Genomic DNA, 25,190 nt, shown 5'->3' with positions numbered 1-25,190 from the left:
CGTTCGGGAGCAAGATGGTCCGAATATTTCCGGTCTCACACACGTAAACACACACACCGATTCAGCCGAAGGAACTAAGGCACTTAAGAACATAGATTGACAACATTTCACGTAAGCGATTATAATGCTTTCACATTCCCACCCGTAAGCAGTCCTAAGTGTCTCTGTTGAATGTTTTTGACGTATATAAGGGAGAATGACAGCGTGATGTGTTACAGAACCACTCTTCGATGTTAGTGTACTTATCCTGGTCTAAAACATGCCTAATATAAATAAAAGTCAGTAAGCATAAACTGTATGCGTGTGACCAGAGAAAGAAAGCAACTTGTACCTGTAAAAAAACGCAACCGTGCGACACAGGAAAGTGTGTCCTCATATAAGTACATCGGTTTCCACATTGCATCCAACCTGTCTTGAAATGCTCACATTCAATATGTCACTAAGAACGCTAACTGCATTCCCTGAACATTTTCTAAATCATCTGCTACGCATGGAATACTTCTCTATACCGTATTTGCAATAATGTAGGCGAATACGTGCTTTATAAAGTTATGGCCAAAAGTCGGGTGTTGGCGTATATTCGCTAGTGTGGTTTGACCGGAAATACCAGGCACTGCCAATCATAGAACCATGAACACTAGGACGCGGAAAAAAAAACAGAACAGTCGCGGTTACGCCTAAAAGGCATTGAAAGCGATAGCAAAGCATTTGTCAGTTACAAAAAATAACGTCTCACGCTTGATCAGTAATACATTGGAGAAAACACTCGCTTACCAATAAAAAAAAGCATGGTTCAATGCGCGCACCGATAAACATGACCATATCTCACTCGATGAGTGCGAGTTGTCGCGGTGACAACGTTGGCCTAATGAAGGGAGTCGGCAGCGAGGAGCAAACACTTCTCGGTAATTTGAGATCACGTGACCTTCAACCCTAAGTGCGCATGAAGCCACCAACCGTCTCAGCTGGCCATTTGCCTTCCAACCACCGCAGATTACCTCCAAGACACGACACGCAGGCCGCGTATGTGCTGCGCATGCGCTCAGACGCGCGGACAGCCGTGCGCATCAACGGTTGGGTTAAAAAATCGTGGAAGGATGTTAGCGGCACGGAATTAAATTTAGTGATAACTCGACCAGTGCATGGTCTCGAACGACCTAGACGGACAGTAGAACAGTGCTGTGTGTAGCGATGTCACTAAAAAAAGTCACAGTTTCACCCGGAGGGCGAGGCATTGATTGCGATAGCAAATAAGTGGCCAGCTATACGAAGTACGGATAGCAGTTTTATCGGCCGTATGAACTTGTAAACATAGGCATACTAAGTAAATTAACAAGCATGGTGTGACGCGCGCACAAGCAAACATGAACACACCTCACTCGACGACCGCGGAAACTCACTGTCAAAACGCTGGCGTGAGTGGCCGTCTATACGTATACTTACACTCAAGTACATGAGTGGTCCATCTTTACGCAGGGAGGCGTCGTCTATATCTACGTTCAGCATGCCGAAGTGCACGAACCTGTCAGTGAGGAGTTTGGCCATGGCGTTCTCAATATTCTTCGATTTGTCGTGTATGAATTGGCCGATCGTCCTGCGCAAGATGATGGAACAAATAGAAAAGAGTTCGTTATTAATTTCGACGACAACAACAACAACAACAACAACAACAACAACAACAACAACAACAACAACAACAACAACAACAACAACAACAACAACAACAACAACAACAACAACAACGACGACGACGACGACGACGACGACGACAACAACAACTAAAGCTCAACAACTTAAGTCAGCCTACCACTTACACCCTCAACCACACACTTCCAAGCAGCTGTTTCCTTTTTATCAATACCTTGGAATACACATTACAAAAGCACTATGTTGGAATATGCATGATGATCTTGTAATTACGAATGCCAACCACATGCTTCTCGTTTTTGCGCTGTAAATTCAGCTCCGCCGCTACCCGTGTGAAAGTTCTACTTTAAATATCCCTGGGGAGAGTCAAGCTCGAGTAGGCCAGTTATGTCTGGGATCCTTGCAATGCTACCTTATCGCATGTTTTCGAAAGTGTCCAAAACCACCTTGCCCCCCGCTTAGTTGTATCCAATTACTCACGTAAATACAGAGTATCCATCTATAAAATCAATGCTTGTCTCCCTTGTCTCGAATCGTGCCGCATCTGCTCTCTTTTGTGCTTGTTTCATAAGACATTTTACTAACGCCTTCCCTAAGGTGGCGGTCCCACTCCGGCGGCACGAGCACCCCATCTTCAGTACTTTTGGAGCAACCATGGCGGCTCTTCTACTTAGGATATAAAGTTATCGAATATACCATAAAAATGCTTAATTCTTGTAGATTCCAACTATATATATTATAATGAAATTGAAAAATGTGATTTATAAATAAATGTTCAAGAACAAACATGATATACATGGTTTTTGCGAACTGTATCTCAGTTGTGACCATATTTAGCAGAAACTACCGCATTTGCTGCATTGGGGCTTGCTCTGTAGCTTTAGGACATATTTATATATTTCCTTGACGCAGCAAAATAATGTTGAATTTTTACTTTTTGGATAATTTGCTTTTGAAGATTGCCAAAATATCGCAACTTCTGTTGTAAACAGCCCGGCAGCTACACGCTCAAGGAAGCTAAATTTTGGATAAATTTGAGTTCAAGGAATGTTCATTAAGGATGCAAAATTTAAATAATGTAGCTTTATTAGTTTTCCTAATAACGCGACCGAAATTAAGCAATATTTAGGATTCTGGTCCTACTTTTGCCCATTTTTGCGAGAAGGTACTAAACGAAGCTGCGGTTTAAAACTAATAAAGATACATGAATGAAATTTTGTGTCCAAAATGGAAATTCCTTGAACTGTAATTTATCCAAAATTTAGCTTCCTTGAGCGTGTAGTTGCCGGGTCGTTTACAACAGAAGTTGCATATTTTGGCAATCATCAAAAGCAAATTATCCCCAAAGTAAAAATTCAACATTATTTTGCTGAGTCTAGGAAATAGATAAATATGACCTGAAGCTACAGAGCAAGCCGCAATGCAGTAAATGAGATAGTTTCTTCTAAATATGGTCACAACTGAGAGACAGTTCGCAAAACAATGTATCTCATTCTTGTTCTTGAACATTTATTTCTAAATCACATTAACCAATTTTTTATATAATATATATAGTTGGAATCGAAGAATTAAGCATTTTTGTGGTATATACGGCAACTTTATATCCTAAGTAGACGGTTGCTCGAAAAGTACTGAAAACGCGGGGCTCGTGCCACCCGAGTGGGACCGCCACCTTAAAGAACAGGTTGTTCTGCCTCCTAGGGACGTTTCTTTTCGCAGTGACCACGAATTCGACGTAGGGGTACCCCACATGCCGTACTAACCTTTTTTTCTAATTTCTTTATACGAAGCACGAGCAAGGAATGTAATCATCTTCCTCCTTCCGTTACAGCAATTACTGATGCTGCCACCTTCAAGAAAGCCACATTTGAAGATTTTGTTTATATGAAAAAAAGCCGACTATACAAAAAGCCACAACCTTTTCTCACCTGGTCACGCTGCTCACTTCCCTGCCCATTTTCGCCCACTTCGATGCCCACGCTCCTACTGAAGTATGCACAGACGCCAGTGGCTATGGAGTTGGCCTTGTTTTACCCAATAGCAAGGTGGCCATGATTAAGTGATTGCGTACGCAAGCCGGCTTCTTTCCCCTGCAGAGCACAGTTACTCTATTGACGAGCACGAGTGCCTCGCACTTGTTCGGGCAGTCAGCTAATTCTGCCTCTGTTTATACGGGCGGCCTTTCACTGTTACTACTGGCCGCCGCACTCTTTGCTGGCTTTCAAGCCACAAGGACCCCACTGGGCGCCTGGGCTCTAGGGCTCCAACAATTCACCAATACTGTGGTGTACAAGTCCGGCCGGCTTCACGAGGACGCCGACTGCTCGTCTCGGCACCCTTGTCGACGCCCCAGAGGCTCCCTAGGAGGACACACCAATCGGCGTTTTCGTACTTCCGTGGTTAGGCACATTGGGGATGAGCTACGACGGGACGCGTTTCTATAAGAGATCTGATCAACTGGCTGCACTCTGACTCGTCGGCCCGGTCACTGCACATGTTCGTTATCGTAAATGGCACCTTATATTGCCGGAACATGCACGCCGTGGGCCAGGAACTACTTCTCGCCGCTTCCTCTCATCTGCGGGCAACCATACTCGAACAACTGCATGATGTCCCTACATCCGGCCACCTCGGTGTGTTGAGGTTGTACGAACGTGTACAGTCGTGTACAGTGATGCTTGTTGTGGTCCGGTGCATCAAAAAGGAGCATTGCTTCTCTTTGATACAGCATATACAAGGGAGAGTAGCCCGTGGTGTCATCGCCTGAGCAGCTACACGCAAAGATGATAAAATGTCATAGTGTCCGAGTCGCGATGATCAGATGAAACATACAATGAGAGCATATCAGTGATCGTGGGATTCAGGCGTTCAGCACGACCGTTCCTTTGAGTGTGGTACGCAGTTGTAGGCTTGTGTTGTATGTCACCTCTGGGTCCATAGTTATGTCGCTACGTGCGAGCCGTGCCAGTGCCTGGAAACGTCAGCTGATCCTCTTGCTTGGCGCCTCCAGCCTATTGATATACCAGATGAGCACTTTTTTTTTATGCTGGCCTCAACCTTCTCGGCCCGTTCCTCCTCTTCACCGCTGGCAAGGAATAAATGGCTGCTGCTACAGATCGGGTGACCCGTTACGCCATTACGAGAATTCTCACAACCATATGCGCTACGAACAACTGAACAACTGCATGATGTCCCTAAATCCGGCCACCTTGGTGTGTTGAGGTTGTACGAACGTGTACAGTGATACTTGGTGTGGTCCGGTCCCTACCTCTTGTTTCATAGTTACGTCGCTACGTGCGAGCCGTGCCAATGTCTGGAAACGTCAGCTCATCCTCTTGCTTGGCGCCTCCAGCCTATTGATATAACAGATGAGCAGATTTTATTGCGATAGCAATTATATGGACACTCAAAGCGGATTTCTGCCGTCGCCGTGAGGTTCCGTATGACGTCAACGGCGATGAAATCGTAGCCGCGTGCCATATGCTGTATGTGCGAGTGAAAGCGCGCGAGGGACGCGCGCTTTCACGGGGAGCGAACGCACGGCGGAGAGTAAACGCGCGTGGTACGCCGTGCTTCCTGAAGGGCTGCAGAATTAAGCGTCTCTTTCCTGCTTTCCAATCACCATATATACAGGGTGTTTCAGCGAACACTTTCAAAAAATCCTAAAGCTTGGTTTTTTGAGAAAAATAGGAAATACTTTAAGGAGCAAGATTTCACGTTCGGCGGACGTTGCGTTTGCACTCGATTTCCGGCGCACCATGTTCGCCGCGTTTCGGTTTCACGAGGGAAAAAATACTTGATTTTCGCGGGCTGTAGGGTTTTACAGAGTGACTTTTTCTTTGCTTTAAAAACTTGTACGGCATCGTCGTCTCCGTAGCTACAAACTCGCCATTGGCAATAAACACCAAACGTCGCTAATTAAAAAGTTCGTTAGGTAATTTTAGTTAATTACTATGTAATTCGCATGTTTCTCATAATTTCTGACGTCCGCCGAACCTGAAATCTTGCTCCTTAAAGTATTTCCTATTTTTCTAAAAAAACCAAGCTTTAGGATTTTTTGAAAGTGTTCGCTGAAACACCCTGTATATATATTGCCACCAGGTCACGAGCTGCGGCGAGCGCGAGCCAGTATTCAGGCAAGGAGAGAAGAGGAAGAGGTTTTTCGTTTTCGGGGTCAGCCATCTTCCTGGCTAGTTCTCGTCTGCCGGTGCGGTACTTCTTGCTCTGAAGGCCTTCTGTTGCACGTGACAATATATATATATATATATATATATATATATATATATATATATATATATAGCAAACGCGACTTCATCCGTCGCACGAAAGGCCGTGGGGGGACTGGAGGGAGGGTGGGGAGGCGTCGTTTAGCTGCGGCATCAAATGCGTATTTATATAAAGAAGTTGTCGCAGTTTCGCCTGAAAGGCGAAGCATCAATTGCGATAGCAAACTTGTAGAGAGCTATACGGAGTAATGATATTAGCTTTATCAGCTGTATAAACTTGGACATGCAGCAGCATCGGCAACACGCAGAACTGTTGTCGACGCCATCGGTGTTTTGCCCGCGTTCGCTCAAAATTCGTGCGGCGTTGGTGACTGTTGCCGGAGCCTTTGATATAAAAAAAAAAAAAATGTCACAGTTTCGCCCTAAGGGCGAAGCAATGAATGCGATTGCAACACAGCAATGTCATACGATGTAAGGTGAGCGGCTTTGGTAGCAATATGAATTGCAGTAAACATGAGCTGATTAAGTAAGCAGGTGTGCTGCGGCGTAAGTAGACCGACATGAAGAGAGACTCGATGACCACGAGAAGGCGCGTGTGAAACGGTGGTGTTGATGAGAAGCGCTTCCCGTGGGCAGCGCGCGTGCGAAGGGACACACCTGTAGCGCTGCACTGCCGATCCGGGCAGCATTACATGTGTAGCGTGCGTTGGAAAATGTGGCCCGACTATTACTAACTGAATGAACAAGCGTGGTGTGAGCGCGCACAAACAAACATGAATAGATCACACTGAATGACTGCAGACGACGACTGTCAAAACGCTGGCAGCAAGCAGCGGGCGAAGGTACGTGCGGTCTATCGCTTCAACGGAAACTGAGCGGCCAGTGCATAAAGGTCAGAGCCGTGTGGAGATAAGAGACGGTGCGGCGAGCGACGAGCGCGGTTGCTGGCAGAGGAAAAGTGCGCCCCCCCCCCCCCCCCCCCCTGCTCCCTCCGGCGCTGGCTTCCCGCTTCCTTGCTTGCGCGTGGGAGAGATAAGAGACCGTGCGGTCGAGCGACGAGCGCGGTTGTTGGCACAGTAGAAGTGCCCCCCCCCCCCCTCCCTCCGGCGCTCGCTTCCCGCTTCGTTGCTTTTGCGCGTGGCAGATTGAGTGCGTTCGCTCTCCGTGATAGACGTCAGACTCTGGAGTTTTGCAAGACGCGTAGCGCCACCTGTCGGTGCGAAGAGGTAATAATTGAGTAGTGCAAAGTCCGACTCCCTTGCTAAGTTGCCTAAGCAGCTAGCGAGTGCGAAACAACGATTTAACTTAATTTTTGTACATATTGCGAATGTTTTGCGCATTTAACAGCCAGAATGAGAGCTATGAATTTCTCCGCTAGTCGGACGTGCCGCCGAACTGCCGTAAAGTTCTTGTTGGCATGTTGTTGGCTCACTCCTTCTATGGCGATGGCGAGCACGACGGCAACCGCGACAGCTCCGCGCGCTACGAAGAAACGCCGCAATCGACGTTACTGTTGCGTTGTAAATTGCCATGAACGTGAAGGACTGAATAACAACGTTCAGTTTTACCGATTTCCATCGCGGTCGTATAAGCAGAAAGGAGAGAGCGCTAGATACGGGCCGTTCGCGTGTTGGGTAAGCGAATTACTCGCATTCTCCACAACACAGCCGCTCACATGAGAAAGTGTGATAATGTTGTTCTGCTGTAATTGTGTTGCGTGGCCCTCACGGGGGACTATGGAAACCAAGCGAAAACTGAGGAATCTCCAGCCGCCTCTTCGTTGGCAACAGAATAAACAAAGTTGTGAACCATCCTGCGTATGTGCCATCGATGTTTCTACCTGTTTACACACGTCCGCCTCCACTTTACTCAGCAAGTGTAACGGAGAGATTTGGCAGGTCAGTTTAACCAAACATTTTGGTTCCTTTATGAATTCAAAATCATGTTCTAGGGAATTGTGGTATCGCGAGCTTATTTCTAGTTTCGGCTTTTTCGATACAACGAGCACGTTTCGCAATGCACTGAGCCCTCTTGACAGCGTTTTTCTTTTTTTAACACGAAAGTGTTTTATGCCGGGGTCCACCAAGACTTCACTGACGTATTTCCGTCACGGAAATACGTCAGCTTACAATGTACACGAACATAATACAAAGAAAGAAACCAGAAGAAAAAGTTCCACAAACATGCAAAATTTGGAAATCGAACCCACGACCTCTCGGTCCGCGACGATAGATCGCCGAGCGTTTAACCCATTGCGCCGCAAACGCATTTGCATAGCGCTACACAGACGCGCCTTATATATCTAACACTCCTCCGTGTACCCGCGCTCTTGCTCGGGGCGGTGCCGCCGCCTACGAGCAGAAAAGAGAAGTACTGCATTATGACACTAAAGCCCGGCCCACATTCAGCGTTTTCACCGGCGTTTCCTGCCGTTGCGTCTCTCGGCGTCGTTGCATCAATGAGACGCACGCAAACAGCGCCAGTCCAGCGTCGCACAATGTGACCAGACAGATTTAACCAGAAGCAGTGTGCAATGTCATTCAAGTGAACTATGAGTAATGTTCCCGATTAAGGTTTTTAAGCCCTGTTTATAGTTCTGCGGCACACACACACACGCACACACATTCACGGCAGCGCGCTCGATGGTACGAGCGGCTGCTTTCTCAGACGGCGCCGCCTCGCCGACGAGACACTGGCGCCACATGGTGGCACGCACGCGAAATGGTTGCTGCGGAAGTCGCTTGCAAAAGTTGCCAGCAGCGCGGCCGCAGCCATGCGCTGATTGGTCGGCGCCAAGTCGGCGCTCATCGATCCGCTTCCGGCGGCGGCGCCGGCGCCGAGATTTCTGGTGTGCCTTGAGTACGACGTTTCGGCTTGGCGCCTCCCTCAGCGTCGACGCTGAGCGGCGCCGGGTCACGAAACGCCAGGAAACGCCGGGAAAACGCCGAATGTGGTCGGGCCTTAACGCGCACCGACAGTGAACGCTTCGGTGGTCTCAGCACTACGACGCCTCGATGCCAGCATTCGAAGGGACGCTGGCATCAAGAAGCACTACCAACGCCACCTAGGTGGCGTTCACCGTACTCAGCACAGCGGAGCGTGGCCTCCGCAATTAGCTCTGAAAATGTTTCTGAAGTTGATCGCGGAGGCTGCAATTACGACGCGCTGTACGCGCTGATTTGACTCGGTGACGATTCAGTTACGTGCTTTGTCTTGCGCGTGTATTAGCGTGTCAGTTACGTGCTTCGTCTTTCGCGTTGTGCTAGCGTGTGCAGCGTAGTGCAGCTTCCATATGCACGACGGTTGCTCATGGTCATCAACGTTGGTAGTCGTGATGGAGGAGACGTGCCACCAGGCGTCAGCGTGGGTGCATCAACGCCTAAGGGCGCTTTAGCCACAAAACACCAATAGACATTATATATCAATGTGCAATAAACATTACACTACTTCTGTGAAGACACGTTTCACTTTCGTGTTCTATACCGATTCCTATATAAGAGGGATCAACCACATTTTTTTTGTAATTTGAGCAATAAAGTTGCTGTGGGAGCACTGGATGAGTAATTGCGAAGTAACGCACGTGTTTAGAAAAAAAAATGTCGCGTTTCTTTACATTAATTTGTGCGCGTGTGTTGTTTTAAGCGTCTGCTGGTTTGTTTTGCCTTCGGTTGTATCCCGCGAAAGCGGACACGCACGTATCTCCATTTGCAGTAAATACAAACGGAAGACAACCGTGAAGAAAACATTCGAAGATGCGCGATAACACGCTCGAACGCCCAGGAAGCGAGAGCTGAAGCGAGAACGCAACTGAAAAGGCGAAGGTCGCCAGGGCCGTCCGCCCCTGATAAAGCGAGCTTTGTACCACTGACCGTAAGCTACATAGTTACCTGACTTAATCATATATGTACTTCATAGCTTTGACATTATGTACGTACCCAAATTTAACACATTTAGGCGCTAGAGAACGGACGTCGGAGTGCTTGCCTCGAACTCGACGTTGTACGATGCTCGCTGTACTTGCGAGTTGCAGCGCGCCGAAATAACACCTGAAACTTCTTTTACATTGTACACGTACTTCGCTCTGCTCCCTTTCCGAAGCGTGGATGGGCGGAAGAAGCTTTCCAGGTCCTTGATTTTTAGGAAACCGTGCCTTTACAAAACGGAAAGACGGGGCTCTATTGTGGCCTATGCTGCTTCGCTTGCGGACAGCTCTCTTTGCACTACTCAGTTTGCGCCAAGGCTGCGATGGGGGCGCTGGTGGCGGGTTTTTCCGCAGCGCCGCCTGGGCAGAGTCTGACGTCTATAGCGCGCGTCCCCGCACGCTTCAGCTCGGGCATACGGCGCGCGGTGAAGATTTTATCTATACGGAACCTCATGGCGACGGCGACGCCGACGGCAGAAATCCGGTTGAAGTGTCCATATAATTGCTATCGCAATAATAGGCACTTCGTGCCGCAGCTAAACGTCGCCTCCCTTCCCTCCCCCTCCCCCATGGCCTCTCGCGCGTCGGAAGAAGGCGCGTTTGCTCTACATATATGGTGATTGTAAAGGAGAAAAGAGACGCCTACTTCTGCAGCCCTTAAGTGAGCACGGCGCAGAACGCGCGTTTGTTCTCCGCCGTGCGTTCACTCCCCGTGAAAGACGCGCCCCTCGCGCCCTTTCACTCGCACATACAGCGTTCGGCGCGCGGCGACGATTTCTTCTCCAAATGACGTCATACGGAACCTCACGGCGACGGCGACGGCGACGCCGACGGCAGAAATCTGCTTTTGAGTGTCCATATAATTGCTATCGCAATAAAACGTTGTAAGGCGAGACACTTGTAAAGACTTCCAACGCTGTTCGACGAGTGCCCCGTTCTGATCTCGTCGAAAACCTCCGAGCCGCCCCCAGAGGCACCGGCAACAGTCACCACCGCCATGCGCGTTCTGAGCGAACGCGGGCAAAACTCCGACGGCGTCGACAACAGTTCTGCGCGTTGCTGGTGCTGCTGCATGTCCAAGTTTATACAGCTGATAAAACTACTATCCTTAGTCCGCATAGCTCTCTACTAATTTGCTATCGCAATTGATGCTTCACCTTTCGGGTGAACTGCGACATTATTACGCGGGCCTCAACCTTCTCGGCCCGTTCCTTCTCTTCACCTCTGGCAATGAATAAATGGCCGCCGCTACAGATCAGGCGACCTGTTACGCCATTACAAGACCTCTCCCAACCATATGCGCTACGGATGTCGCCGACCTTTTGATGTAAGACGTCATTTTACATCACGGCGCTCCTCCGTTTTTCACCGACTGAGGTCGCTACTTCTGATCTAAAGTCATCGGAGTCTTACTTCGTTCTTGCGACATCCAACACAAGCCTACAACTGCGTACCACACTCAAAGGAACGGTCGTGCTGAACGCCTGAATCCCACGATCACTGATATGCTCTCATTGTATGTTTCAACTGATCATCGCGACTCGGACACTATGACATTTTATCACCTTTGCGTGTAGCTGCTCAGGCGATGACACCACGGGCTACTCTCCCTTGTATATGCTGTATCAAGGAGAAGCAACGCTCCTTTTTGATGCATGTCATCCGACCCCTAGTCAACTGTCGACGGAACACGCTCGCGACGCCATTGCTACAACATAAAAGACACGTCAGATTACCCGCCTCGCTTCTGCGACGCAAACACACCAGAAGTTGTACCACCCCGCCAACCGGGACGCCCGCTTCAGTACGGGGGGGAGGGGGGGGGGGGGACTTGGGCTTTTCTGGTCCGGTTCTCGGCCTGGTGGCGTCTTTGAAAAAAGTACTTTCGTGGTACTTCAGCCCTTACCATGTCCGGAGCGCAGACCTTTACCATGACAAGTGACGCCTTCTGCTTCATCAGACATGACGCACAATTCCGCCTAAATCTCTACCTCTCGCCTACCATCCTCTCTTAGGCGCCGGGTCGGCGCTTTTCCGGCCGGAGGTCAATGACACGAGATTGCAATCAAGGTGATAAAGATGAGGTTGGTCACGGTGTAGAAGGCAACGGCGATTATGGCGATTGTCTTTTCGTCTTCTCGGCTCGGTGAAGGGAGCTTCTAAATACACGTGTATTAGGCTTCTATCCGTGGCAATATTAACGGAAACCATCTAGGGTTTCCGTTACCATCTAGGATTTCCGTTCCATCTACCATCTAGGGTTTCCGTTCCAACCATCTAGGGTTTTCGTTCCGTTAACCATCTAACACAAGCAGAAAACACTGTAATCCCGTTGTCACACGCTGTATATGAAGGCAGTATAGATTATGCAGAAGCCGTATTGCAAGGTCACAATAGGAGTGAAAATAGAAAAGATGGCAGTAATTGCGCGATACATTTGGCTTTCAACTTATTTACAGTGACAGCGGCATTCATGCCTCTGTGAAGACCATTATCTTTTTTTGGCTGCTTGTGTTTTCCGCAAAAGGTGCTGGCGCCAGGGACATCGGTGTGCAACACAGTAGGTCAAATATGCACTATAACTAACAAAACTAAGCGCATTCCTAGCCGCTATAAAGCAATGTCTTTTCGCTAGGAGCGAAATTGACGGGCCTCTTATATTCCCTTATTGTTACTATTTCTAGAGGTATTGAGGACCCTCCCGTATGCTTTTGCTATTATCGCTAAACGATACGCATCAAGTAGCTCCCGCTCTCCCGTATGATCGGGCGGAAAAAGCGAAGAACTAAAATCTGGCGGGCAGCCACTGCTACTACTGTGCAAGGCTATACATAAAGTGAGAATGCCCTACACCTTCAAATAGGCCGTCATGCTTTATTGGTCCTATACAGACACATCTGCCAGTCTGGCCTTATACTCGAAGCATGACTCGCCACTTGTCCTTAATAAGTTCTTTCTTCTTCACTTATCGCGGTTTGCGCTGCGCTCACTCACGGACTTATTAGGTCACGCTGAATTGAACAGTAATGGACTCCTCATTACGCGTTTCTGTTCGTCACAAAAACAAGGAAGAAAAAGGGGTACAGATAGGCGAGCTCACCCCGGGTGCATCGAAGTCCCGAACGTTGTCTTCGTGTACGAAGCTGCTACGGATCGGACCACCTTGAACGCGGTGTCGCCGTACAAGGGCTCTATGCGATTCTTCTTGTCGTTGAAGAAGACGTCCGTGTAGAATATGATGTCACATGTTCCATCGGGGGGCACCATATCAATGAGCACGCTCTCGTGTCCGACCGTGCAAGCCAATATGTGCGATGTTACTGCGGAACACCAAAAACCCACTCTATACACTGGATCACCCTATTGTGCCATTTTGGGCATATTCGTTAACACAATTGACCGCTCAATGCTCATTGAACTTTACTGAGAGCAGACCGGTATATTAACGAAGTCGAAGTTCGTATTAAGTCGGCACGTCGTGCTGCGTTAAAGCAGTTTTGATCTCGACCTAATCACTGCGATAACGCCGAACCAAGTGCCAATTAAGTGCCGTAAATGCGCATGTTATTAAATGTAAGTACCCTCTCGATACTGCTAACTTAAACTCGGCACATCTATTGAGATACAGTTTTTTTTAAAACGCTGCTGAATAATTTACGCTGGTGTGTTGCGTTGAAGTTCAACAGGTTGCCGAAGGGTCCATGACCAACATTTATGGGCATGAAGGTCACTCTTACTGCATTTCCTGAATCACCCAGAATAGATTGATACGTTTTAGTCCAAATATGAGAAGCCGTATTTTTTCCGTAATACATGGTGAATAGAACTTGCGTAAAAACAAAGCCTAACGAGATAAACCGAAACTGATCTTCCATTCGAGACGAGCATGTGAAATGACACTTATTTGCAAGCTTTGAGCACCGTAACTACAAGAATAAAGAGTTCAAGGAGTTTCATTCGAAGGCGCCCGTCGTGTGAACGTTATTTCGCCCTAAACGTAGTACTTTCACTCTAAAAAATGATTCCAATAGGAGCACTCTGCTAGAGGTGTCAAATGAGTCCTGAAAAATGAACTATTAGGAGCACGTATGTGGGCATGCCAACTTGCCAATCTTGCCACCTTAGATAGTGTTATTGAACGACATTGAACTTAGGTAAACATCATTTTATTGCTGTTATTGTTATCTTTTTTGTACTATGATTGTGGGGATGGCTGAAATGTATCAAACCCAATGTGCTTTGGCAGACCCGATAAATTGTAACATGTCTTTCTTCACGGATCTGATTTCTTAAGAGTGTGTTTGTGCCCCAGTACAATATGCGGATAGTGTCAAGTACCTTGGAGTATACTTTGAGACAGACTTATCTTGGAATATTCAAATTGCTCGAATTTGTGCGCGGTTACGTAATGTTGCATGTGTCCTTTACCGTATAAGGAGTTATGCACCTACCAAGATTTAATAAAAATGATGCTGCATGCTTTAGGTTACTCGCATGTAAGGTACGGCATTTGGTGTTTTTTTTTTATTGCAGCGGTTTTGGAAACATAAAATTGACAGTATATTAAAAAGCATACTATAAAGTTTTGCGTACAACCATACCACGGATAAATTATCTCGATGTTTAGAAATGCCTGATCTTGAGTCTTCATTTTGTTCGACAATTGTGATGCGTTATTTCTGGAGCATTGATTTCCGCGAATCTGTCCATAAAAGTGTTGCTTTGCGTAGACGTCGCAGATGTGTAGTTCCTCGGACAAGAACTCGTTATGGAAAAGGACAAAGAAGGTACTACATCCCCCGCCTGTTTAATAACCTTACCAGTGCAGTACTGGTCAGCCAAATTTGTCGGTATTAAAGAAGGTCCTCAAGGCAATGATGGAATAGGAGTTTTCACATCTATCAAGTCTGTTTGGTTGTAGTGCGAGCTTTGCCAAAATTAATGTAAGACTGTTATCCACATTGTTTTCACGATCTTTCTTTTTTTTTCTGTTCCCGACAGGTTGTAACTTTGTTTACATCTTGTGCCATGTTTACTAAGCTTTAATGATTCTTGTGTGCTACGTGTTTTCATTTGAACACTTAGTGTTGTTTGCTTGGCATGTTTACTCAGTTTTAATTGTTGTACGCCATGTGTTTTCAGTTGAACATAAAGTGTTGTTTACTTGACATGTTTACGTGAGGAACCTGTGTTATGGTTTTTTTCTTTTGTTTTTACTTTTACATTTAGTTTATACTAAGGTTAGAGAAGGCATCGCCCTGACTGCCAGGTTTCTGCCATACAAGCCCACGGACGGCTGCGGCTGACCTAACAAAATTATATGTATAAATTGATTATTTGTAATAAAGATTATTATTATTATTATTATTATTATTATTATTATTATTATATTATTATTATTATTATTATTATTATTATTATTATTATTATTATTATTATTATTACTTGTACACTTGTACAAGCGCGCTTACCCAGAAGAGGTGGAGGGGGTGGGGCGGGTTTTGGTAAGAGTGGTTTCGGTGAGGATGATTTTGGCGGGGATGGTCCTGGCGGTGATCGGCTCGTGACGCCAGTGTGAGTTGCTGTGCCTGTGACAAGATAAAATGGTGTCATCAGAGGTTTAATCGTGTCGCGTTTTTGAGACTTGCCGTAACGGCTGTTAATCACTACAATCAATCAGTCAATATATCTATCAATCTATCTATCAAACACTTGCTTAGACATACAGTGCCTGCAGAACCACACGAATGTGTATAAGGCTTGTACTTACCCAATTACACTTCATTAATTACTTGTAATCAAATATTCTTTGGCATTTTTGTAATTTAACGATTATTTTGATTACTCGGTAACGTTCATTCTAATTCAAGTACCTCTTGAAGTAACCAATTACACGTAACCAATTACATGCAGCCAATTACATTTCGATTAAACAAGCTATAACAGGCGACTCAGTCTTGAGCTCTTAAATTTGGCGGAACTACAGTTTCCACAGCGATGAAAACATGCACATTGGTTACCTCCTCGGTCAGCTACCCCTCGGTCAGCTAAACATGGCAGGGGTGCACATTTGCTCACCTCTCGTTGAAGTGTGACGTTTGATCTTCTATATTACAATAAATATTGCCCTCTTTCCTGGAAGCGCTTTTAGGTAGCCGTCAAAGGTGGTAAAAACTGCTACTCAATTCTTGGTAACCGAATAGCAGCGCGAAAAGACAAGGATGAGAAGGCGGCCAGCACATGCGCCGACTTGCGACTGCTTTATTTTCGCAAATGTCCGGAACATATAGTACACACATGACGCACGAAATGAACAGCTACAACAATCACGTGCCCGTCCGTGCTGGCCGCCAAATCAGAATTGCTTGTCCCTCTAAACGTACGCGCCGAGAGATCTTTTCTATTTTTCAGCAGCGTCAGGGACGCCCTGCTTACGCATCCCATCCACAATCTCGCCAATGTATTCCCAAGTGCACGGTAACGGCTGTGTTCACCTTATAAGAGTGTTCATTTAATCTTTCATTTAGGATCCTGACACTTCGATCTATATATGCTTTACCACATGACAGAGGAGCAGAATCAACTAAATTTCCGATTCACTCGACAAAACGTCAGCGTTGCTGCGTAGAGCAAGTGACCACAGCCGCCTTTTTCCTTCCTTGTTTACACGCCTGCAAAGTAGTGTGTTTACGGAATGACACCAATTTGAAGATCTGAGCCTCATAGAACTCACGGTAAAAATGCATTGCTGGCTCACTTGCTTTCTTGACACAACGCTCTATTATGCAACTGAATCAAGCAAGCGTAAAAGTAACTGGAACGGCCACGGATTTCGTCCCACACTTTGGAAAATGTCTCGTGACTGGCGTCAGTCTTGAAATTCCTTTCAAACGGGTACCTTTCGCCTTCTGCAACGTGTAGAAGTCTGTGAGCATGCAGAAGGAGATCCCACAGCACAAGGGTGTAAGGCCTTCTACTGTTAATGGAAAACCTTATTTCAAGGATATTGCTGAACATAGTGTGCTACCACATGTAGTGTGGTAGCACACTATGTTCAGCAATATCCTTGAAATACCTACCACAATATCTTCCAAATACCTACAATACCTACCACAATACCTACCAAATATCTACCGAATATTACCTACCACACGTAGTGTGGTAGGTAATATTCGAATAAAGTCCCTATTACGCGGTAAATTCCGCTAATGTAGTGTGAAAGTAGTCACGGAACCAAGGGTAGAATGGTAACAAGTAAAGGAATGATTTCGAACATAAATCCTTTAGTGTGTCAGTAAATGAGATGAAAGCTTTTGTTTTTAAAGTGATAATGGTGACAATGGCATAATACAAAGTATGTGCAAATAACCAAAATTTCGAATGCGAATCGAATACGTATTGCAATTAGATTCGTAACTGTTTCGTGAATTCAGTGCTCGGGGTTGTCTGATACTCGTTTCGTTCGGATAGTGTAACGGAAAGCAACAGTTCTTGCTGCTTAAGGGAAGCAAATGGAGACTCGTCTAAATGATCCTGTAGCGGGAGAGGTGCAGCTGTTGCTCACATGCTGCAGTTCCTGAACACGCACGTGTGGGAGGTCCCTTCTCAATAGTTGTTACCAGCCATTGAGTATGCCTGTCTCACTGTCTCTATTTAGATAAAGCAATTTATTAATTCCATTATCAATCTCGCCATGTTTGAATGAAAAAAAAATGCGGCCCTGTGGTATTTTCCTTTGTAATTTCAATGAACACTTTACTACATGGTCCTCAGACATGCTGTTCCATTTTTCTTTCTTCACTGTAGTTGTGCACCAGACATGATCGTAGCTTTCTTAGTTTCAGACTTACAAGCTTCTCTATTGACGTGACATCAAGTTGTTAACGGCATTACGTGTATCAGATATTGTGAAGTAGCCTTTTGTTGCTCAATGGCAACAAAAGACTCGGTAACAAGGTAAAGGCTCGGTAAAAAGGGAGTGTATGATTTCATTTTTTTACAAATTCTGAATATTTGATATTCGATTTGCTATTGAAAGACAACTTTTTTGGAACATTCGTATTCAACTTGATGTAAAAATTCCGCTATTCAAGGACCCCTATTTATTAAGTAATAAGATGGCGTTTCAGAGTTTAGTAGCGTCAAAGGTCGTGGTGTGTTTGCCTCAGTTTACAGGACGCCACACTTTGAAGTTCCATGAGTAATCGAAGCGCGCTTGCGAGGGATTTGCTTGATGTTAGACTGGCCGAAATCGTTGGCCTGTTGCCTGTTCCGTCAACCGTGCTGCCATTTCCAGGTACAACACCGTGCGGCAAAGCGGAACGGCCCTTCGCAGAAGCCATTAGTGAGGAGACACGGTATTTGGCCCTTTTAAGAAAAGGCGGAGTAAACGTAGACATCGCCAAGCAGAAAAAGAAAGGGACGCCGCGAATTTTTTTACACCCTTAAGGGTGTCGGCTTGTTCTATTGCTAACACCTCGGCCTTGAAGTTTGTCAAGTGTGCTACACCTGGGATGAGAGAAGCCGTTGTTGAAAGCTGTGTAATAATTTGGAACAACTTTTGCGCGCTGAAATATTTGACATTAACGCGTGAGAGCGATATTATTACAGTTTATTTCACGCAGTTTTTGTGTCCTATGGTGAAGCTATATTATGAATATTTCCCAGAGTTTGTTCCAATCAGCCGTTCGATCTGACTCAATTAAGGGTGAGGGTGTTGGCGTGGGACAAGCCAGGCACCCTTTATACACCCGTAAGGGGGTGAAAATTTTAGTATGTATTTACTTTATCATTTTAGTAGCGGTGTACGTGATTTCTTTACGCTAATTGCTTTTTACAGTTTTACCAAGTGATGACTAGGTAAAAAAAATTATCTTTCATGGCTAATCCAGACAGGCTAAGAAATAGAGTTCACGTGTTAAGAAATTTTCCTTATGCCCATCGCCAGCATCATGAGCAACTGATTCCTGAACTAGAGCAACAGGGCGAAAGCAGGTAATGAGACAAGGAAATATACGACGAGGACAAGCGCTGTTACCTTTTCCGGTTCTTGCTTTCTCGTTGTTATTTACGATAGGAAACTTAATTAGCCCGATGTATCGCGTTTCTAAAGTACGCCAAGAGCGGCTGTGCGAAGATTAACATCTACGAGAGAAGCTTTCTTAGCACGGATCATATTTGCGAGCGAATTCTGTCGAATAAAGAAACGCTTGCGTTGGAGTGCCTATGTGGTGAATACAAACTCACCATTGTGATACTCTAGAGTAACTTTAATGCGTTCGCATTAGAACGCGAAAACCCGGCGTCGTCCGTCGTTTACGCCCTGGCCTGGGAGAGAAGAAGTGTGTGGCTTCAAAAGCAGAGAGGGGTGGCAATACATGTAGACGAGGCATTTTGAGCCAAGCAGAGATGTCGTAACAGCCTTCTGGGTCAATCAGAGCTGACAAGGTGTCGAATTAGACTACACGGCAGAATTCACCAATATTCACAATAGCAACCCAGAATAGGAACGCGTAAACACAATGGCGACCACCCATAGAACACGTCTTATAAAATCCGTTCCGCGGTGTTCTCCGCGTTCTCCCTGCAGCATTGGATAATCTGACCGGCAAGCATTTCGTCGCACTTAAATAATGAGCCCCGTACGAATCCGTATTGGGCACGTTTAAGTTTTAATAGTATAAGCTAAATTTCAGTGAAAGAGCCCGGTCACAATTCCTGTCACAGAGCCTGGTCATGGTAGCAGCACAAGTGTTTGTATTTCACCTCGAGGTGCAGAGGCGACGGGCACCCAAAACGCACCCAGCTACATCGACCGAGGGGAAGACGTGCTTCACCGCAATTCACGGAGGAGTGCTGAGGTGAAGGAAGCCCGCACTCGTCCCGCCCGAGTATCACTGGTTAGTCACTCGAGGCTCTTGTGGGCGAGAAACCGAGCGATCTGGTCAAGTGACAGCCGGATCGGGGTTTGAGCTTTACGTGTCTTCTTTAATGGTCATTTCTGCCAAGGTGAACTTATCCGACGTTTGCGTTTACGTATAGAGGCTATAATTTTGCGCATTTAGTGTCCATTCATTGCAAAGTTGGAGAGTCCGATAACGTGGGCTCTAACCTGTTGGTGCCACTTTCGTCGTCGTCGGAGGCGGCTTTACGTACGCGGGAGGATCACCGCCGCCACCCAAGCCGTCCTCCCCGCCAGTCGGTTCCACTGAAATAAAAGAAATTAATAGCATATCCATTGCCAGGGTGTTTGACGTCAAAAAAACAAAAAAAAACAAAAACAAAACAAAACAAAAAAAAAAGAAAGAAACACTGGGGTTGGTGTAGACTCCGTGATGGACGACTGCGGATAATTTTCGCCACCATGGATTCTCCAACGTGCCCCTAAATTTCAGCACACGAGCACTCTCGCCTTTCACCTCGTCGAAATGCGACAGGGAAACGAACACGGAGCCTCGGCCTAGCACATAACACACACACACACCACCACCACCACCACCACCATGCACACACACTCAAGCACAAACATACATGCACACACACACACATACTCAAGCCCAACACACACACACACACACACACACACACACACACACACACACACACACACACACACACACACACACACACACACACACACACACACACACACACACACACACACACACACACACGCACACGCACACGCGCGCGCGCACGCATGCACACACACTCAAGCACACACACGCCACACACACGCACACACGCACACACACGCACACACACACACACGCACACACACATCCATGCATTAGTGCAAGCGAAACCCATGCGGTGGGATCTGAGGGTCGATTAAAAATGTTTAGGTTGATCGTAAATTTTAGGGGCGAAGCTCCTTATAGCGGCACCTGTTCGTCCCCGTCGTAGTAGGTAGCCACGTCTAGTTTTATGAATTGCTCAATAGATGGCGTTGTGTGTCCGTATATGTATGTATACCCATATATACATCTATATGTATACGTATAGTATAACCGGAAGCCGACTTCCGCTTCCGGTTCCACTTCCGTTTCCACTTCCGGTTCCGCTTCCGGTTACGCTTCCGGTTACGGAAGCCAGCTTCCGGCTTCCGGAGAACGCTTCCGGCGTTTAAAAAAAAATTCCGAAAGTTGTGTCCGTAGCGCGGAATCGAACCAGGGACCCCTCGCTTCCGAACGCGCGGCGCTAACCACTACGCCACGAAGCTTTTCTTTTTTTTCTTTATTGCCGGTCTTTGGCACACACAGAAATGCATAGATTCACAGAGAATCACAAAACAGAATCACAATCACAATATTCGTTAAATACGACCGCTCAACTTGTGCGGACGCGTACACGCTAAAATTGTCTCATCGTCAGTAATAATTCCACCCGAGGCAACCATTCTGGGATACATTCTAGCAACTTTGGTTCTTTCACAAAGTCCCTTATGCTTTCTTTAAAATACTGGCGAGCCGCTCTTGCGTCGAGATCAACGTGCCTTACTGCCATTCTGCATTTCCAAATGCTATGCAGGGCCATGAGCATTACCATATCGAATGGGGTGCCGTCATCACTTTCTATTGGCAAGTAGCGAATGCCATACGCATCGAGGGGGAATTCTTTTTTGATTGTGCGCTGGAGCACATCCCAAAGAAAAACAGCATCCCAACAATCCAGGAATACATGCTCAATTGTCTCCTGCTTTCTGCATATTATACAATGGGTGCCCCAGGGAACAAAAAAACCCCTTTCAGCCATCCATGGTTTGACAGTGAGCGTGCCTGTGTGTAACTTAAAAAAGAAAGTCTTAACACCTGACGGTATTAGCATTGCCTTAACGCGCTTTTGAACATTGTGCCCATGGCCTGCACCATAAAGGGATCGATATAGAGGCACGGGTAGAACCACATCACAAAGGTCCTTGTACAATTTTTTCCGATTGACTACACTCAAGTATTCTAGTGAAAACCGCGCTGACAAAAACCTACAAGAAACCACAACTTCACGAAGAAAACCATAAACAGCACCGGGCAAACTGCCGGTTGAGACAACCATGTTGGGCAAGTGTCTCCCCAGGCGAAGTTGACATACAGTGTATAGGAACGGGTTTTTTACGTCCCTGAAGAAAGAAAATCGGTTGACTACCTGTCTCAAAAACAAATGTGACAAACCAAGTCCTCCATTTCGAACTCGAAGAAATAAATTGGTTCGACTTGATCTTTCCCAAGACGATGCCCACACAAACACAGCGAACACACGGTGAATTTTCTGAATGTATACCCTTGAGCAGTGCAACACTTGGAGGATATACCAAAGTTTGCTCACTAAAAAAATGTTACAAATTGTAGCTCTGGAAAACATAGACCAATTCCAGCCATTCCACTTGTTTACTTTGTCCCGCAGGTTATCGACTTCACTCCTCCAGTACGATTCACTGTCTTTGTAGCACTGGAGGGGAGCTCCCAAGTATTTAACCGGAGTCGTTACGAAACTCATGTTGGCAAAGGTGTCCGGGGCCTCCGGCCAGTCTCCGTGCCAGAATCCCAGGCACTTGCCCCAGTTTACTGCGCTGCCACTCACAGCACAGAAACGTTTAACACATTTGACAGCCTGTGTTATACTGTAGGAATCTGTGCAAAACACGGCAATATCGTCCGCATAAGCCAGCAGCCGTACTTCAACCTCATGCAATTTAAACCCGCGGACACAGTCATTCTCTATGACACTCAAACAAAACGACTCTATATATAAACAAAACAACAGTGGCGAGAGAGGGCAACCCTGACGCACCGAACGCTTGACTTGGATGCGCTGCCCCACCGCCTTGTTGACAATTAGCCGCGTTGAGCAGTCCCGGTACGCCATGGCAACCCCCTCTCTAATTATTTTACCCAAATTCACATGATCGAGAATACACAAAAGAACTTCATGAGGCACCCTGTCGAACGCTTTCTCTAGATCAATTTGGAGCATTGCCACTCGTGCACCCATTGCGTCGCAACATTCGAGAGTACTCCGCGCTACGTGTATATTAGAGAAGATAATCCGGCCTTTAATGCCACACGTTTGATGAGGCCCCACGAGCTCCGTAATGACTGTCTGCAACCTCTTGGCTAAAAGTTTCATCATTATCTTATAATCACCATTAGTGAGGCATATTGGGCGGTAAGAAGTTACTCTGCGCAATGCAACGGGGTCTTCTGATTTCGGTATAAGAACAGTGTGTGAAGATGAAAAGGACGGGGGTAATACTTTGAGCTCGAATGCCTCGTTGTATACATCGGCTAATACGGGCGAGATCGCTCCTTTCAAAAATTTATAGAAGGCTGAGGTCAGACCATCAGGGCCCGGGGACTTCCCCGGATGCATACTTTCAATAGCACTTTTCACTTCCTCTTGTGAAATAGGATCCTCCAATATTTCTTTCGTGTTGTCGTCTAGTTTTGGCATCAACGTTAAAAAGTCCTTCTTAAAACGGTCAATGTCAACTGAACAGTCTGCGAATAAAGCACTGTAGTGCTCAAAGAAAGCGCGCTCAATATCTTCTGCTGCGTCGCTGACTTCCCCACCGTGTTCAATTTCCGCTATCTGATTGCGTCGCGCGTGCCACTTTTCTGAGCCCAACGCTCTTTTTGACGGTGCTTCTCCCATTATCAGCCTTTCAGCCCTTGCCCTTACCAGAGCACCGCGGTATCTTTCGGTATCGAACTGTTCTAGTTTATGCTTCAGTGCGCGAATATCATCTATGAACATGCCGGGCATCCTACATTCTTCACTGGTCAATTTTTCCAGGCTCCTGCGCATCTGTTTTTCTTCAATTCTTTTTTCTCTGCATGTCGCACTCGCGCGCTCTATTGCTTTCATTTTAACCGACTGCTTGAAGTTCTCCCATTTTTCTCTGTGTGACGTGTTACCCACAGCTTTCATTTCTTCAACTCGCTTCATTACGTCCGCCATAAGCATATCATCGCTTAGTAATTTCGAATTAAATTTCCATAGTTGCCACTGGAAGCCCTTTTTTCTCTCTTTCGCGCTTGATACTAAATAGCTAACCAAGCAGTGATCACTAAATGAAATGGCGCACACTTGGTACTCCTTGCAAAAGGGTATCAAATCAAGGCTTACATATGCTCTATCTAGGCGAGCGTGGCTGGCTGCCTGAAAGTGGGTGTACTGTGTAGTCCTCCCACCACCAAGACATTCAGCCACGTCCTCCAAGCCATCGTCCCTTAATATCTGATTTAGGACAACGGTGCTTGCGTCCTTGTACGGTCGAGGGCTAGTTTTATCGCGGGCTGAAAGAACGCAGTTGAAGTCGCCGGTAATAATGACAAGCCTATTACACCGGGTATACTGTTTTAGCCGTTCGAAAAATCTGCGTCTTTCATCAGCAACAGTCGGTGCATACAAACAAATTACACGCCACTCCAATGAAGAAAACAAAAAATCACATACAATAAGCCGACCAGACGGGCATGACGTAACGGCTTCTATTCTGGCTCCAAGACTCTGTCGGACGAACAACACGCAGCCGGAAGAGGTTCCCACAGCATGGCTCACTAGAGCACAGTATCGCGCTAAGAATTGGCGCACCATGCCCCCGGTTTCCTCGTCGCCCTCGACTTTCGTTTCCTGCACAGCTAAAATGTCCAGGTCAAAGTCGCTTACTAGTCGGTAGAGTTGATTCTGTTTCCTGCGTGAGGCAAGCCCACGCACGTTTAAAGTCGCCACACGAATCGACTTATCCATTAGCATCATTGTGAGGCGTTGAAAAACCCGGGGGCATGACGCTTACCTCACAACTGCGCTTTGCTCCTGAATGCCTTGCCGCGGTAAAGTCCTCACGGCGGCAAAGGCGGCGTTTCCGCCGTCTTGCGCTCCGTCAACGTGCTCGGCCGTGGCCGAAAGGGAGGACGCCGCACGGGAGGCGTTTTCGCAGGGGGCTCGTCCGTTGCGCCAGCACTAGATCCCTTCTCGTTTTCATCGGCGTCGTGGGGCCGCTTCCCAGCCGCACTGGCACTGTCACTGTCAATACCGATCATCGGCTCTGGCTCGGAGGGGGTCTCTACGGCTCCGCCGGACGAAGTGTTGCCGGTGCTACTTGCATCACCCTTTTCATTCCGCCCTTCTACGGCTTCATGTGGAAGCCCGGCTTCGGGCTTACCTGGTGCATCACGGCGGGCGTCCTGTTGAGTGCTCTGCGAACCATCTTGGGTAGCCGAGTTTTGGCTCACTCCTGCTGTTTCCTCCGAGTCTGCCTCGTCCATGAGGTGATCCGATGCGTCGTTTGCCTGGACTGGTCCGGTCACGCTGGCGTATGTCCTCGTGAAATCCGCGTCATTGTGGCCGAAGCGGCGACAACGATTGCAGCGCGGCACCTTGCAGTCGCGACGTATGTG

General features: G+C 46.9%; 1 protein-coding gene across 1 annotated transcript in view; it reads right to left on the bottom strand.

The window, feature by feature from the left end:
• Positions 1 to 25,190, bottom strand: part of LOC125947103 (uncharacterized) — a 64,823-nt gene that overhangs the window by 5,468 nt on the left and 34,165 nt on the right. The window contains exons 3-6 of the mRNA XM_049671451.1: positions 19,907 to 20,002; positions 15,267 to 15,383; positions 12,896 to 13,115; positions 1,444 to 1,594 (exon numbers count right to left, since the gene is read on the bottom strand). Coding sequence (XP_049527408.1) covers positions 1,444 to 1,594; positions 12,896 to 13,115; positions 15,267 to 15,383; positions 19,907 to 20,002 — 584 coding nt within the window. The remainder of the gene's footprint in view (positions 1 to 1,443; positions 1,595 to 12,895; positions 13,116 to 15,266; positions 15,384 to 19,906; positions 20,003 to 25,190) is intronic.

Source organism: Dermacentor silvarum, chromosome 7 (assembly GCF_013339745.2).
Source record: "Dermacentor silvarum isolate Dsil-2018 chromosome 7, BIME_Dsil_1.4, whole genome shotgun sequence".
NCBI classification, from domain to species: domain Eukaryota; kingdom Metazoa; phylum Arthropoda; class Arachnida; order Ixodida; family Ixodidae; genus Dermacentor; species Dermacentor silvarum.
Note: the sequence above shows the minus strand (reverse complement) of the source record. Positions and strands in the feature narration are given on the sequence as shown.